The sequence below is a fragment of the Chiloscyllium plagiosum genome, unplaced genomic scaffold (genome assembly GCF_037043375.1).
Source record: "Chiloscyllium plagiosum isolate Xiang-an unplaced genomic scaffold, Cpla_swu_hap1 HiC_scaffold_16, whole genome shotgun sequence".
Taxonomy (NCBI): domain Eukaryota; kingdom Metazoa; phylum Chordata; class Chondrichthyes; order Orectolobiformes; family Hemiscylliidae; genus Chiloscyllium; species Chiloscyllium plagiosum.
Window position 1 is genome coordinate 55,896,443 of NW_028270154.1, and position 17,098 is coordinate 55,913,540.

A 17,098-nucleotide genomic window follows, 5' to 3' on the forward strand; every position below is an offset into this window, starting at 1 on the left:
GGGAAGTCAAATTGAATGTGTTGCAAATTGTGACAAAGGCCAGGAAAAACTAGATGATAAAGTTATTTCAGCAGGATTGGAAATTTAGTGTCAGTTGCAGTTCATTATAAATAGATGTTACACAATACATTTTAAAAGTAATCATAGAGAAAGAAACCCATACCCTCACCCCTTAACCAGAGCAAGAAACTTTAGCTTTTAGTTGTATAGATCATCTACAAATTTACTGGAGGACCTCACCATAGCACCTACTAAACCTGTGAAAACTACCATGTAAAAGATCATAGACAGCCAATGCATGGGAATACTATTGCCTGCAAGTTCTTCCCCAAGTTACACACCACACTGATATGAACCTATATCTCACTGCTTGGCTGTCATTGTGTCACAACACTGAAATACTCTCCTTAACCTTACTGAGTTTGTACCTTTACCAGATGAACTCCAGCAGGTCAAGAAGGCAGCTCATCACCACATTCTCAAGGAAATAGCAATAAATTCTAGGCTTGCAAACAATGCTCACACCCTATGAACAAATTATAAAATTAGCTACTTGATGTAATGGACCTCTACAGAGGTTAAGGAAAGAAATTGCCATCCTTACCTAGTCAGGCCTACATTTAAATCCAGACCCACAGCAATGTGAGTGACTCATAACTGTCTGTCTGGGCAATTAGGGATGAGCACATACAGCTGAGGGTGCATAAGATATTCCTGACAGGTAGGAGGTACAAGGATAAACAATGGTGAATTTTCCTTATTACTATCAATTATTGGGATATGTGTTGACTTGGCATACATTACAAACCTATTTGTTCAGCTACAAAAGACATGTTTTTCCATATACTGTACTCTAATGTACATCCCCTTCAGTGGAAACATGATTTTTTTTCTCATTAAAGATCAGCCTCACACTTTCATGCCAAAAAAGTGATGGGGTACACTCCTCCAGCCTTGTTTGTCATTCATAAGATCATGGTTGATCTGATTGTAAACTCAAATACACATTCCTGCCGATCTGATAAACATTTAGCCCTTGATAAAACAAGAATCTGTCTTATTCTGTCTCCAAAATAATAAAGAACACTGCTTCCACCAACGTTTTAGAAGGAGTCTTCCAAAGACTCACAGGAAAGAAAATTGTCTCATCTGTTTTGAATGAGTGACCCCTGCTTTTTAAACGGTGAGCCTTAGTTCTAGATTCTCCCATGAAAGAAAATATCGTCTCCGCATCTAACCCATCAAGACTTCTTAGGATCTTGTATATTTCAACCAAATCACTTCTTACTGTTCTAAACTCCAGTGGATACAAGCAGTTTTCCTCAGCAGATAATCCTCTCCCAACCCGACCATCCCAGGTATTAGTCAAATAATCCTTCTTTGAACTGTCTTCAACACATCTACATCTACATCTAAATCTGTACGTAGTGTTCCAGGTGAGGTTTCATCCACATCCTATATAATTAAAGCATAACCTCCTTACTTTCGTATTCAAATCCTGTTGTGATCAACTATAACATACAATTAAATTTTCCAACTGCTTACTATTCCAGCATGTTAATGTTTTATTTGTGATGCTTGCACTAGGCTACCTGCATCTCAGAACTCTGTGATATCTCACCATTTAGATAAGATACCATTTTTAAAATTTTTCCTGTCATAATGGACAATTTCACATTTTCACATTGTACTCCATTTGCAGAACTTTGCCCATTCCCTGAACCGACCTATATCCCTTTGAATGACTTTATGTTCTCTTCACAACATATATAACCTTTAATACTATTCAGAAAAAGTCTATTATGTGGAGTAGCTACTTTTATTTATCTTTTAAAATATAGTGATTAAACATAGTTACACAAAAATATATGATGCACAGAGCCCCCACCTCCAATTTCCATCAATTGCACTGTGGATTCAATTGCCCACTCACTGTCTGATATAACTGATGTCAACTTACAACTCAAACTATTTCCAAGTACTATGTTCCTATGTTCAAACTATCAACCTTTATATTTATTATAAACAGTATTATTAAGTAATTTATTAAGTTGTATAAGTACCTATGTTGTATTTTTTACATTCCCATTTAACTTTACCTGCCCTTTCCTGGTTTCACACCCATGGAGGTAATTCAGATGGTAGATCTTGAGTGTTAGGTTGAGAAAATTGAGATACTTTAATAAAATCTGAAAATAAAATTGAGATTATTTTCAATATACTAGACAAAAATGAAGAAACTTAGGTCTCATGTTTCTACCATTGTACTTACCCTGAACTTCAGTGCTGAATTTTCATGGAGTTGGAATGATACTGAAGCCTTTTAAAATTGACAATGGGACACAATTTCAGGATTCCTGACCCACTCTCAGCATTTGCTTGGATGTCATAAAGGCACAGACAGTGAGCCCACAATCTACACTTTCAAACTGACTAGTTCCATGTGGGAAAAACATCTCTGTAATTTTCATGGATTCGAACTAGCTTCTCCATAACCAGCTTCTCCATACATGGCCACACAGAGGAGTCATGAATCATAGTTTGGTTTTGGGAAATTTTTGAAAGGCAAGGCCAAAAGGTCTTCTCCATACCTTCTACATTCCAAACAATACCAACCCATGATCCCAACCATTCTGAAAGCCCCTTTTACTCGCTAGACTAACTTATGACCCCGGCCACTCCACATTGTCCCTCATGCTATCCATGCCATTTCCATGCCCTTTCATCTAATATGCATTATGTACATTGTCCAGTAAGCTGTATACAAACTAATGGAACTAGGGAGCTGCTGAGAGGAAAGTAGAAATTCACAAAATCTATTTTGAAACAGAAACTGCTGTTCCTGAAACCCCATAAAAGTATCAATCAGTTAGATCATTAAGGTAGCAATAACAGAGACTTCAAACATGTCACACTCCTTAAACTTGTCCAAAAACCATTGAAGCATTGATATAAGAGATCACAGAAAGAATACCTTGCTACAGCTATATTAAATATGTTAATGAAGCAAAGTATCTATGCACTTCCATTATCGAAACAGATTCCTGATGAAGGGTTTTTGCCCGAAACATCAATTTTCCTGCTCCTCGGATGCTGTCTGACCTGCTGTACTTTTCCAGCACCACTCTAATCTTGACTCTGGTCAGTATCACAGCCATGCTTGGTGATAAGAAATTGGATTGCAGTACAGAAAATGGTTAGAGGAAAGTAGCAAGGTTTTATCTTTGCAACTCAGGATGATCTGAGAAAAGCAAGTTGTCTTTACTGTTGACAGCAAGTCCTGATGGTGCTTTCCTGTGTTCCAACCAGATCTGGCAGTGAATGGCTAAACAAATCATATGCCAGCTGCGGAAATATTTTGGACAACAGTGAATGAAAAGTAAACAATTGAATTTTGACAGTAAAGTTATTACACTGAAATAGCAATGAATAAAATGCAGATAACTTGAACTCTGGCTGCAGAAAATTTGTCTTCTGTTCCAGCCTGCAGAACTGTATATGCTACATCACTGAGTATTCAAAGGTTTTCCTTTGACATTTACAAGCAAATCAGTTTTAATTGCAGCTTGCTTAGCTGTCTTGAAGCCGTGCCTAACACAACTTTATGAGTGGGTTGTGATACAACTTATTATGATTTTACTGTAGCTAAACAGGGGATAGTTTTATATCCCAGGGCTGGTCACAAAAGAAGGTAATGGTGGGAGAGGGAAAATGAACATGAATGGAAAACAAATTAGGGAAGTGGTCAGAGATGTCTTTACCATGTGATTAATACAATGGGGGTAGTGAGACTATGTGAGATGGAAGACCGGGGACTGTCCATAAGGGATATATTAACAGAGAAGCATAAGAGGACAGTGAACTCAAAGAAGAGAAACATGATGATATGAATGCAGCTGAAACTCCTGATGAGAAGTTTCTCAGTGCAGAGACTAAGCAAGGCTAGTCATGAAGATTGCTCAGTTTGAAAATTGGCACGGTACTTGGCTAGAGAAAGAACGTTTTACACCAGAACCAAGAGGAATGGGACAAGATGAGATGCTGAAAAGGCATAGAAAGAGCCAGGTGACAAACCAAAGTGTCATCTGCCAATAAGACCCACACTATCACCATTGCCAGCATCACTAACACAAAGGTCTGGGCAAGGAAAGTGTGGAAGATAAAGGCAGAGCAGTTTAGGCAGTAGCTGACATCAATCCTCAGCCAGGCTTCCATCAAGGCCATGATATTAACTCAATTGTCAACTATAAGATTAGATTAGATTACATTACATTACAGTGTGGAAACAGGCCCTTTGGCCCAACAAGTCCACACCGCCCCGCCGAAGCGCAACCCACCCATACCCCTACATGTACCTCTTACCTAACACTACGGGCAATTTAGCATGGCCAATTCACCTGACCTACACATCTTTGGACTGTGGGAGGAAACTGGAGCACCCGCAGAAAACCCACGCAGACACGGGGAGAACGTGCAAACTCCACACAGTCAGTCACCTGAGGCGGGAATTGAACCCGGGTCTCTGGGGCTGTGAGGCAGCAGTGCTAACCACTGTGCCACCATGCCGCCCACTATGCCACCGTGCCACCCACAAATTAGAGGTACAAGTAGCTTGCTGGTTTGTATATTCTCAATCATTCCACACCCTTCTTGCTCACTTGTGTTCTGAATGATTAAGAAGGTCCCAGGAGAAAGTTTTTGAATTCTCAGCTATAAGTTGAGAAAGCACCGGCACTGACCTGGTAGCTTAATATATTTGTAACGTCCTGGCATCACATAATTGTAAATACCCTTAATCTATTTTAGCAGAGTGAAACCAATATATGTATTCTATCAACTGTCTGATATCATTTGAAGGATAATTCCTCAAAAGTTAGCCTTTCGCTAATTCTTTCAATCTTGTCACAAAAGCAAGTTGCACAAAATGAAAAGGTAAAATTACTGGAGTCAGCACAACATATGTGGAGAACTGCATCCTTTAGAGGAGAAGGTCAAGCATTTGCCAGGAATTTTCTTTTACCTTTGGATCAAAATAATGACAACTAGGAAGGGCATGTTGACGATAAGACCATAGAAAAGTCTTCGGACCAAGATCTTCATTTATGTTCTGCTACCTTGGTCTCCATGACAACACCGTCTCTATCGCATGCTTTCACATTCATCTGTCAATTCAAAAACTTTCTCCTGGGACCTTCTTAATCATTCAGAACACCAGTGAGCAAGAAGGGTGTGGAATGATTGAGAATATACAGACCAGCAAGCTACTTGTACCTCTAATTTGAAAGTTACAAGTTTGATAAATTAGATATTTCAGGAAAGCCAAGCGTATACACAGACACTGGGGACAACCTCTCAGCATGCCTGACAATTGACACCTGTGACTATCATCTGTGATAGCATCAAGGAAACAGAAGGAACAAAAATAGACCATTCAGCCCATTGAGCCTGCTCCAGTATTTAATACAATCATGGCAAATCAATACTTCAAAACCTTTTATCGACTCTACCCCCTTTATGTCATTGATAATCAAACATTAGTTTCTACTTAAGATATACTTTCTGCTTATTAAAAGAATCTGCGCAGCATGTGGCATTTGCAGCTGTAACCATTCTCCATCTCCACAGCTATCAGGAATCAGTTAGTCTACCAAGATAGATTGAAGCCTTGGTTGTAAGTGCAGGCCAGATCAGACTGCATCCTGCATATGGATATCTGAGAGCCAGGGTGTGACCATTGGCTAAGTGCATCAGGATTAGAAAGCAGTCATAAACCAACAAGCCTGATGGTCAGTGAGGAAAGATATTTGACTCAATAAAATGGAGAGAGCAGGAGTAGACATAGGAAAAGCTTCCTTTTCTCAGCCCTAGAGAACTACTCAAACAGTGAACAGGAAGCAATGCTGCTGAGGCACAAATTTAAAATATGTAGTCAGCAACAGCTCCCTCCTATTATCAAACTGCAATAAAAGAAATGCCAAATCATCTTGTGAGACTTTCTTATCATAGGAATGGTCTACCCTGAGGTTACATCTGGGAGCAGCTCTAGAATGGGTGGAAAAAGGCTAAGTTCGACAACTGGGTGAAAAGAAAAACAATGTGGTGTAGGAGTAGTTATCTTTGGTGCCTTGGAGGCAAAATTTATGGTCTTCACAACTTCAGTGATGATCATCCCTATTTGAAAGATATTTAAATACGCGCAAATACATCAGATAATATATTGAGACAAGGCCCTAGCCAGTAATGAAACCTACACTATAATTATGGGACAGAAAGCTATTAACATTGTCATCTAATTCACCTAATTATATGGTCAAAAAAAGTAAACTGTTATTGTGGTTCCAGAAGAAGTGCTGGAAAAGACATTGAACTTTAAAGTTTTAATTTTTAAAATCTGTACATACAGAGTATGTGTACAAAATTAACCTGGAAAAATCTTACCTCTTCATCTTTGGTGGTGAAATGTGATCCTGTTTCTTTGTTTACAGCCATCACAACAGCAACTACATCTTTTCCATTCATTATTGGAGTTGCCAGAACACTTTTTGTTCTATACTCTGTCAGGGTGTCCACAAAATCACAGAAGTGTTCATCCTACAATACAGGAAGGAGTCAGTTAATAGAAATCAATGAAATCTTCAACAATCACACTAAAGTACTATATAGGAAATAAGAGCCAGTTGGACCTCACCAAATCCCTGAACCTCCAGAAATAATAATTATATCTGATCCTAAAATCTGATTTTGTTTCTGCCTTAAAGTATTATCTGTACAACTAAGAACACTAAGGTTTAACAAACAGGGGAAATGTGTACAGGATAACTTGCCCCCACCCCCACTTTTCTTACTCTTGGATAATTGCAACACCCTGTATTTTTGGGAAGGAGTGTTTTGATATTTGTAAGCTCCGTGACAAACAAGTTCTTTTTTGCATGTAAGAATAAATGTTTATTTTCACAACACCTGAAATGTAATCACAACAAAAATCCAAACCCCAAACTTGTACATTTATGCATACACAAGAAAAGATGATTTTAAAAATATACCTGCACTTATATTACTAACAGAGTATCAAGAAACACTCAATCTGTTTAACTAGTTTTAAAGATTGAGGTTGAAATTGTTACTGGTCTGAAGGATTCCCTCTTGGTTCCTTGAATAGCAATGGAGGTTGGAATTTTCTGATTGTTTCAATGAAGTTGTGGCTGAGATACTGAATGAATTAGTTCATTTTGACTGCCTCTTAGAGACAGTATTGTTTTGTTTCTGCTGTTCAATCTTTCCCTCTGTGGCGCTCATCCCAGAGTGTTCTGTAAGGCTTCCCTTTGACTTCTTCTCCAACCAATATCAGCCATATGAAGACAGTATTCAGGCATTTGATTGTCTGTACAATGGATTGGAGTTGATGCATTCGTTACACCATGAAGAGAAAAATATCCAAATGACATTTCAATTATGATCAGACCATTGAAAGATTTCTTTCGAAAAGTCATTTTCATTGGGCTGGCAGGTCTTGTAGCCATTGTCATACAGTTATAGAATCATTGAGATGTACAGCACGGAAACAGACCATTCAGTCCAACTCATCCATGCTGACCAGATATCCTAAATTAATCTAGTCAAATTTGCCAGCATTTGGCCCATATCTCTCCAAACCCTTCCTATTCATTTACCCACGCAGTTATCTTTTAAATGTTGTAACTGTACCTTTCTCCACCACCTCTTTTGGCAGCTTATTCCATAAATGCACCGCCTTCTGCATGAAAAAGTTGCCCCGGAAGTCCCTTTCAAACCTTTCCCCTCCCGCCTTATACCTATGCCCTCTCACTTTGGACTCCCCTACCCTGGGGAAAAGACCTTGGTCATTCACCCTGTCTATGCCCCTCAAGATTTTATAAACCTTTATAAGAAGCTGTCAATTAGCACCTGGAAAATCAATTCGTATTTTTAAGTAATCTCTCAGATATATTAGACTGGACTTTCTAAGGAGTGGCAATCTCAAGCAGATTGCTATAGATTCCCTCGTTTTTATGAAACAAGAGATTCCACATTTCTGACAGGAGATTCCGCTCAGCACTCTTCAGAAATACATGATTTTCATTCAGTCAGTTATCTCATAGTGCAGAACTATCAGAGGGCAGGCAACCTATGCCCCCTTTTCACAGCAATCAGCTAGTGCATTCTGAAATTTCACAGTCCAGAATCACAATCAATCCCTTTGACAGCTGCTACCAAGGGTTAAGTCCATAATGAAAGTATGAGGTTCAGGTGCCGGGAGGGTAGGTTGCCAGATTGATGTGTAAGATGTGTGAGGTGCCAGGTAGGATAGAGCCAGGTTAGATAGAGTCCAGTGTGTAAGGGAAGGGTTTTGGGATAATGGATCCAGAGAAGAGAGAAGGCTGAAAGGGGTAACCAGTACATAGCCAGGAAAGAAGGGCTGGAGAACATTTTTTTATTCATCTGAGGGATGTGGGTGTCCCTAGTTGAGCCAGCATTTACTGCCTGTCCCTAGTTGCCTTTGAGAAGGTGATGGTGAGCTGTCTTCTTGAACCACTGCAGTTTACCTGCTGTAGGTTAACCCACAATGCCATTAGGGATAGATAGAATTCCAGGATTTTGACCCAGGATTCTGCTGGGTCTGGTGGAGAAAGGAGGAGTAGGGGAAGAGGAGCTAGTTTGGAAAGGACATAGGAGGAATAGTGGAAGGTTTTTGGATATGAAGCAGGGGAAGGAGAGGAATGAGAGAGGGTGGTGAATCTCTAGATAGGCTAAGTAGGGATCAGGGTATGGAAACAAGTGTTGGGTCTGGAGTAGGGCTGAAACATCACATCATATCCCGTCACATCAGGAGGTCGATATCTGAGGAGGTGTAGTTCGGGTTGAGGGAAGTGATTATGGAGTTAATTGAAAAGTTATTCAGGAGACTATGTATTTAACAGACTAATTTTTCCTAGTAATTATTTACTTTATTTAATCAGAACCCTCCAAATTTGCCAATTTAAGTAGATCCTTTTAGAGGGGTCCAACAGGGATCATCAAATTCACCAAGCAATTTCTTTGGAGTTTGCTCTGATGGGGATTCCACAGGGTCTACATGTGCAACTCCCAAACTTGAATAATGACTGCATGGCCAGCAGCAACTCTGGGCCAAAGTCTCAGATCTTTTGCCTACCAGTGGAAACCACAAAATGAGACATGGTTTTCCAGAATATACTTTGTGAAGGTACAGTGTTTGTTTTCCATACTGCTTTCTTCTGAAAAGAAAATATTTCACCTCCTAATTAAATATCATGTCAAGTATCCTGTGACCACTACAAATATCTATAATGCGATAGGAATGTCATCAGCTCCAGTTTGCCCTGCTAGGAATACAACCTTTTTGCTTCAGCATACTTTGCCATTATTGGATTGATATTTGGTTAGAATCATGGAATTCTGTACCTAATACTATTGTTGGAATACCATCATTAAAAGCATAGCAAAATATATTACGAACATAGCCTAGACCATAACATTTTCTTATTCTTAAAAGGCAAATGTAAGGTGTTGTGTTCTGGATGCAGCTCGATTGATCAAACTACCAGACTTGAAGCAAAACACACTTTATTCTGATACTATAGTTAAAATACCACCAAAAGAAAGAACAATTGGAATAACTTAAATCTATTGGATTAGATTATTTAACTAATAAACAACAACTGTTCCAATACAGTAACATCCTTTAAACACACCCTTGGCAAACACAAATTCAGTAAAATAGATTATCTCACATGCAATTCTAGCAGTGGGAAGAGAGCCCAAGCTTTTAGCTTTTACAGAGAGAGGAAGAACAGCTTCCACATCCAGCTTCAAGACTCTAGCATCTACTGAAAGTTAAACTAAAATCCTGATTCTGTGGGAGCTTGACCCACCCTTTTATGCTGCTTCTGTTAGAGTGATAGAGTCATGGAGATGTACAGCATGGAAACAAACCCTTTGATCCAACTCATCCATGCCAACCAAATATCCTAACCTAATCTGCCAGCATTTGTCCCATATCCTTTTAAGCCCTTCCTATTCATGTACCCATCCTGATGCCTTTTAAATGTTGCAATTGTACCAGCCTCCACCACTTCCTCTGGAAGCTCATTTCATACATGCACCAAGCTCTGTGTGAAAAATCTTGCCCCGTAAGTCCCTTTTAAATTTTCCCTTCGCACCCTAAAACTATGCCCTCTAGTTCTGGACTTCCCCAACCCAGGGAAAATACATTGTTTATTTACTCTATCCATGCCCCTTATGATTTTATAAACCTATAAGGTTACCCCCTCAGCCTCCAACACTCCACAAAAAACAGCCCCAGCCTATTCAACCTCTCCCTACAGCTCAAACCCTCCAACCCTGGCAACATCTTTGTAAATCTTCTCTGAACCCTGTCAAGTTTCACAACATCCTTTCTATAGGAGGGAGACCAGAATTGCATACTATATTCCAAAAGTGGCCTTGCCAATTTCCTGTACAGCTACAACATGATGTCCCAACTCCTATACTTAATGCTCTGACCAACTTTTTAAAAAAAACCCAAGGCCTCACAAACTGTTCACATTATTGGCGTGAAATAGACTGCTCTCACCTCTGCCCCACCCTCTCTTCATATAAAAAGGACACAATACCCCTCTTAAAGCTATAGTATCATCACACAATCAACCTGCTCAAAAATGTTATTGCACACCTCTGTGCTACTTGAGGTGGGACTTGAACCTAGGCCTGCTGGGTCAGATGGTGGGACATGACATCCTTCCGGAAGGTAGCTCATCAGACAAGTGTGCGTGAGGTCCTGTTTGGCCCACTCAAGGGCATTAATTTGTGATAGGGTGGGAAGGTCACATGTAGCCTTTTGATGTGGACACATTATATTCTGTTCACGAGAACATTTAAGATAGTTGGAAGAATCCCTGCATTAGGAAAGAAAAGATTGGTGAGCTTGCCAAGTGCTGATTCATGAAAATATTGTCTGAAGTCATTTCAAGCTTGTGGTACTTCCTTTCAGTCATGTGAAAAACTGGGCAGCCCTGCCTCGAATCACTTGTGCACTTTTAAAGATAATTTGGCACTGAGTCCCAGCTTGGGCAACATTCCACATCTGGCAGATTGTGAATGGCAGCCATTGGTTTATAAATAGCCCCATTCATTCCAAATCATGTCACTTCATGATTCCATCCACACCCCCAAACCCCCAGCCCCTCATATCCTTGTGATGATATGTGCCCTTCTAACTATTGCCATTGGCCCTTATAACTCCTGTGCAAAGAAATCCAATTTATTTCATGACTCCACCGCCTTTTGCCCTTACATCAATTTATCTAGCATTCAAGATGGGCAAATTAAATGAAATAAGATTCTAAGGCTGAGATTTTTCATATTATACATAAAGATGTAAAATCTTAGGCAGCCCTCAAGATTGAGGACAACCTTCTTCCATTCCATGATGCTGGACCTGAGATGACTAAATAGTCTAAAATTAGATCTACAAACTCCACCATAAGTGGGTCAAATGTATTTCTGAAATGCATTTGTGGAATTTTTGAACATTCATATGCTCCTTCCATTGTTTCTTTTTGTCCTCCGTCTGGGCTTGTTGAAGACACTTGAATCATTTGACTCTTTTGCCAACACTTCACCTCCAAATTGGGTGATCTTGGTCTGTAGATTCCTTCAAGTTGTGTTGATAAAGATGTCAAGTGCAGGTTACTAACAGTCTAACTAATCACAAAATGTTTGTTTCTTGCTTTTATCTCAATTTTAGTTTATCTTACACAAAATATTAAGCAATTATAAATCATTTGACTGTTATTCCATCAGATGTTGCCATCAGCACCAATGGAGTGACAATATTTAACAATGAGTAAGAAATTTATCATTTTCAATGGCATGTAAAATGTTATATAATGTTATTGGATCTCAAGGAATACCACATGTTCTATTCTTTGGGGATTTACTTCTCATTTTTCAGCATAAAAACATTAGAGCCAAAATTTTGATCTGTATTTTGGACGATTGCCATCATGGTCTCACATATTTCTATGTCCCTTATCGCAATTATATTTTTATCCCAATTAATAAAGTAAGTATTAGCTCAAACATATCTGCGCCTTACAAAACGCAATTAGTGTGATCCTAAACGACATCTGTGCCTAGAAATGTAGCAAACACACCACCCTTCACTACAATACTGCAATTGTCTTTGCCTGTCACAAACTTAGACAACTATATGAGAAAACTATGTTGTAACTATCCTGCATGCACAAAACAGAAACTAAAATTCCAACTACAAGAAAATAATTGTAACTATCTCAAACTATGTCAGAAAATTTGCGTGAACATTTTGGAATTTGAAAAAGCATGGTAGTGAATATCATCCACAGTACCAATAAAAAAGCATACTTAATTTTAATCATAAATAAATATATTCATATCTGTAACATGCAAATATGCTGATTATCTCCAAATATCTCAGAAAGTATAATACTAAAGCCTATATATAGGGAGGAAGTGAGTGCATAGGGAAAAGTTAACTTGTGTAGGCACAGAAATGTTGGACCAAATTACCTTTTTAAGACCATAGTGTATCATTCTATGGTTTGAAAATGAGTTGTTGATCTCTCAGTCAAAAAAGCTTGATAGAAACACTGAGTAAGAAAATGCACTCCATATCTGAGATGTATGTACAGCATTTGATTCAACTATAAAAATACCATAGCTTTTGATTATCTTTGTACTTTAACAAGTTTATTTAAAAATGAAATATTGAAACATATTATTTTGATTGAGATAATTTAGCATGTACTTTAATTATGTGGTTTAGTTTCCTGATTATAAAATGCAAAATGCTCTGATAAAGTTGAATTTATAACTGTAACTGTGCTGACGAAGATGTTCCATTAAATCAGCTTGTAGGGTGTGACCTTCAAGATAATCCATGTGTCCATAAGTGTGACAGGATTAGTTTGCATGTTAATTTCACATTAATACTTAAGTCTTTATGAAACAACAGTCTAAATAACATACCCTCGTGTCTGATGCAAATTTGAAATATCAATAATTTGTCTTACCACTTTACAATTACTAACTAACCTGTTGTGTATTTCCAGCAGTTTTTGTTCCACAGCTCCTTATTATGCCCTCACTAAATGGTTTTATGTTTTGAGACTGCTGGCAATTGTAAGGTTTTAATAACCTTCACTACTTTTATTTTGTAACAAACATTTGACCAATAACAGAATTGTCTGTTCATGTTTGGTTAAAATATATCTCCTTTTACCAAAATACATTTTAAATTTCATTTAGTTAAACATAAATGTGATATTATTGAGATATTTCTGTAGTATTTATTATAAGTAATATTGTATCCAGAATCTGTAACTGAAATCCAAAATATAACATGACAAAGGGAGAATGAACCAATCATACATCCAAATCCTTAAAGCATGAACACAAGATTTGTATTTCAAATAATTTCAAATAATTCAAATGTTTCAAATAACAATTTCTTTCATATTTTAGTAATCACCCATTGTATCCCTTTTAATTACATTGCAAAACAAAACATTCTTTTTAAGTATTACTGTCAGTTATACATAGTCTGTAGCTAGAATTAAAATAATCAGCTCAACAGCTGCATAATGTCTACACTAAGTGCATTAATGTCTACGTTAAGTGCAATAAATGGTTTCCAAGATAATAAAAACTGAAAGAACTGTGGATGCTGGAAATCAGAAACAAAAACAGAAATTGCTGGAAAAGCTCAACAGGTCTGGCAACATCTGTGGAGAGAAATCAGAATTAATATTTTAGATCGAGTTACAATTCCTCAGAACATAATTCATTTTTGGGTCACTGGGCCCAAAACTTGAACTCTGATTTCTCTCCACAGATGCTGCCAGTACTGCTGAGCTTTTCCAGCAATTTCTGTTGTTCTTTCCAAGATAATGTCAGCTTTCTTCTTTCAACTGAATGAAGTTATGCAAATGTAGTATTTTTACCAATGCTTTGTTACTTATTCCCATGATGATGCATTACATTATATATTGTTTTACATCATAAATTGAGTCTAAAAAATAAATATATAGAGAAGCCAAAATATTAGTATAACACTAATGGTCCCAATAATACCTCTGTAGGCCATAATGGTTGCTGATACAGTTTATTACTGCAAACGGTGTTAGTTTAGTACTTGTTTTATACCATTAATAGCTAAATAGAAATTTGTCCTTTGCAGTTGTGATAAGTTAAAAATTATTACACATATTTTCTGTCTAGCTACACAACTTTGAACCCTAGAATTCAAGTGTGGAAGCTTATATTCTACAAAGTTACAAAGACAATTAAGTTAATGGGACTTTTGTTGCAATGCAATTAAATACAACATTCTGCATCCTCTCTGACTGTTCAATTTTGTGTTTACATAATCTAAGCTGCTAATTTGTTTTTAACATATTAATGTACCCTTTTTCAGATTTCCATTTCAACTGCAAGGGCTTTTCATAAACCCTGAAAAAAATAGCATAAATTATGCTAAAAACTTTGCTGATGTTTCAATAGGATTTCCACATACACTACACAACAGTACTTTATCTAATCCCATCAGAAACTCCATTACAAATAATAATTTTCAAAAATTTATTAAATGAAACTTTATATGAAGAACTATTTTATTCTGTACCATCTGCTTATTTCTGATGGCAAAATTGCATTTTAACAGTTACAGTTATTTTTTCAAATTTTCCTCTAGAAAGTTTTATTGCTTAAAATGGAAATAAACACATCTATATAAATAGTAACTTATAGTTTTGTTAGCTTATCCTTTCTGGAGTGTTACAGATATTTTTGTGCATTTTTTTCTAGTCTATTTCTCATTGTTTTTGCATTCTCTCTCCCTTATTTTCTCATTCTGCGCCTTTAAATTTTCCTCCTCATCATTTGTGTGCCTCTATATACCCTTTCTTGCTGTCTGCTTCTCATTTCCTCTTTATCTCTTTTGTCCTATCTTCTTTTGATATTTCCTGCTACCTCTGTATGCCTTCCACTGAAGATTATTTTTTACTTGTTTCATACCATAACTTTCTCTCACTATGTGATAAACATTGGCTTTCAGGAGAATAAACAGCATTGAAAAATAAATGCAATAAATTCCATTGGCTTTTGCCTGGAAACAGTGTCTCTAAAATGCAATGCAAAGTAGATAGATATTTACATGTTTTATATTATATTAAATACTTTTCATTAGATTAGAGCATCTTTGAAATGTTTTAAAAAGTATTTGCAGTACCTTATCTTTATTCTTGATATTTACTGTTTTCTTAGTGTGAGCCACATATCCAATGATCCCAGTGTCAAGAGGAAAAACTATTTCACAATCTGGTGTAACAAAACAATCTTCGAAAACAGAATCCTTTTGAACATTAAATAGCCTAGTGGCAAGTTCAGGAGTTCCATTCCTAGATCTGTACATGAACAAACTCATACAATCTGCTTGAATGAAAAATGTAATTCTTCTGAGTATATTAAACACTGTCTTTTCCATATTAATATCCTGCATGTCTCGAATCAGCTCAAAAATAATTTCACTTTCCTCAACAGTGTTTACCTCCCGGAAAGTACTGTAGTCCCTGTTTGGTTCTTGAGATCCCAGCATGTTAGCAATATGTATCGATCGTAGTCTTGTGTCATAGTATTCCTTGGCAAAGTTAGGATTGCTGTCCAAAAATTTCTCCACTTCTTCTTTCGTCGCACTCATTTTGGAATACGTTGTTTCCTGACCTTACCCACACCCAATAGAAAAATTAGTTTCCCAAAATAAGCTAATAATATATTGTCATTCATTCCATTTCAGTGCTTCAGGAGTAATGATGTTTCATGGTAACAGTAGCCTTACTAACACCTACACAGATCCACGGTTAGGTGCAGCACACAACAGCTTTCAATTACATTTTCTCAGTAATGCTGAAGATGAAAGTAGGATTACACCTTAACATCACCTGACATTAATTAAGCCTCAAACTGATCAAACTGAGATATATTTTAATATTAAATGATGATCAATTGTATAGATAATTATTCAGTGTGAACTCCTAATGTCTATTTGATTGTACTAAATAATTGAAAACAGCTGACAGTAAACTTATTGTTTCTGACATATTTATTATTTCATTCACTTAATATGTTAAAAGCTCACGTAGCATAAGAAATTTTTAAAATCTCTGTTAATATTGGAGCTGGTTTAGAAATCTCCATTCCTACATGCTGCATTATCCATGTAGGGTTACATTTTCAAATTCTGCTTGCACTTTCTTTAAATTAAAATTAAATCATTACCTTCTAAACAGAGTAGAAGGTACTTGAATTGGGTTGGATTGAAAATCCTCCTGTCATCCCTTGTTGATTTAAATGCTTGTAATGGGATAAGACGTCTTTATCCGAGGATTAAGTTAGTAGATATAGGCCTTGTAGGTACAAGGTTATTCTTGTGATGGAAGTAGTGAAAAACATTTAAGCATTTGCATACTTGCATAATTATGAATTTATACAAGTTTCAGTTATGAAAATCATTGAGAGAAAAATTAGGATAGAATTTGACAGTGGAGGGTATGGCATGTAAATAAAACTGGATGCTATAGCTGTTTGATGCTTGTATCCCCCTAATCCTGCTTTTTACCATGGGTATTTTATCCAATGTGAAGGAGGTCTTGGGCAGATTCATTGCTCATCAGCCATTTGAGGCCATTAAGTGGCCAATTGATTGTATCTTGAGGCCTCAGGCTGCCACATTTGCGATTTGTATGTGACAAATGGTGCAAAATTTGCCATTATTTTGAAATGCTTCCAGAACTAACTCAGTTGGTAAAATGTCAACATTTGCACTGGAGGCACAGTCAGTTTTGAGTTTTATGTCTCCTCACCTTTATTGATTCATTCATCGTTCCTGAGTATAAAGCTATATTTTAGATTAGAATCGCAAATTGAGGCCATTCAGCCCATTGAGTTTGCACTGACCCTCCAAAGAGCATCCCACCCAGACCCCAAACTCTCCCAACCTAACCCCGCAATAGCCATGACTAATCCA

At 37.2% G+C, this 17,098-nt stretch overlaps 1 protein-coding gene across 3 annotated transcripts in view; it reads right to left on the reverse strand.

The window, feature by feature from the left end:
• pde6a (phosphodiesterase 6A, cGMP-specific, rod, alpha) overlaps positions 1 to 15,943 on the reverse strand; it is a 50,112-nt gene extending 34,169 nt beyond the window's left edge. Inside the window, exons 1-3 of one of the 3 annotated variants that reach the window (XM_043703784.2) lie at positions 15,305 to 15,943; positions 6,439 to 6,591; positions 2,100 to 2,189 (exon numbers count right to left, since the gene is read on the reverse strand). In XM_043703784.2, the coding sequence (XP_043559719.2) occupies positions 2,100 to 2,189; positions 6,439 to 6,591; positions 15,305 to 15,772 (711 nt within the window). In that variant the 5' untranslated portion in view covers positions 15,773 to 15,943. Of the gene's footprint in view, positions 1 to 2,099; positions 2,190 to 6,438; positions 6,592 to 15,229 lie in introns of all 3 variants that reach the window. The other 2 variants (XM_087995418.1, XM_087995416.1) reach the window with 2 other exon arrangements.
• Positions 15,944 to 17,098: the final 1,155 nt, after the last annotated feature.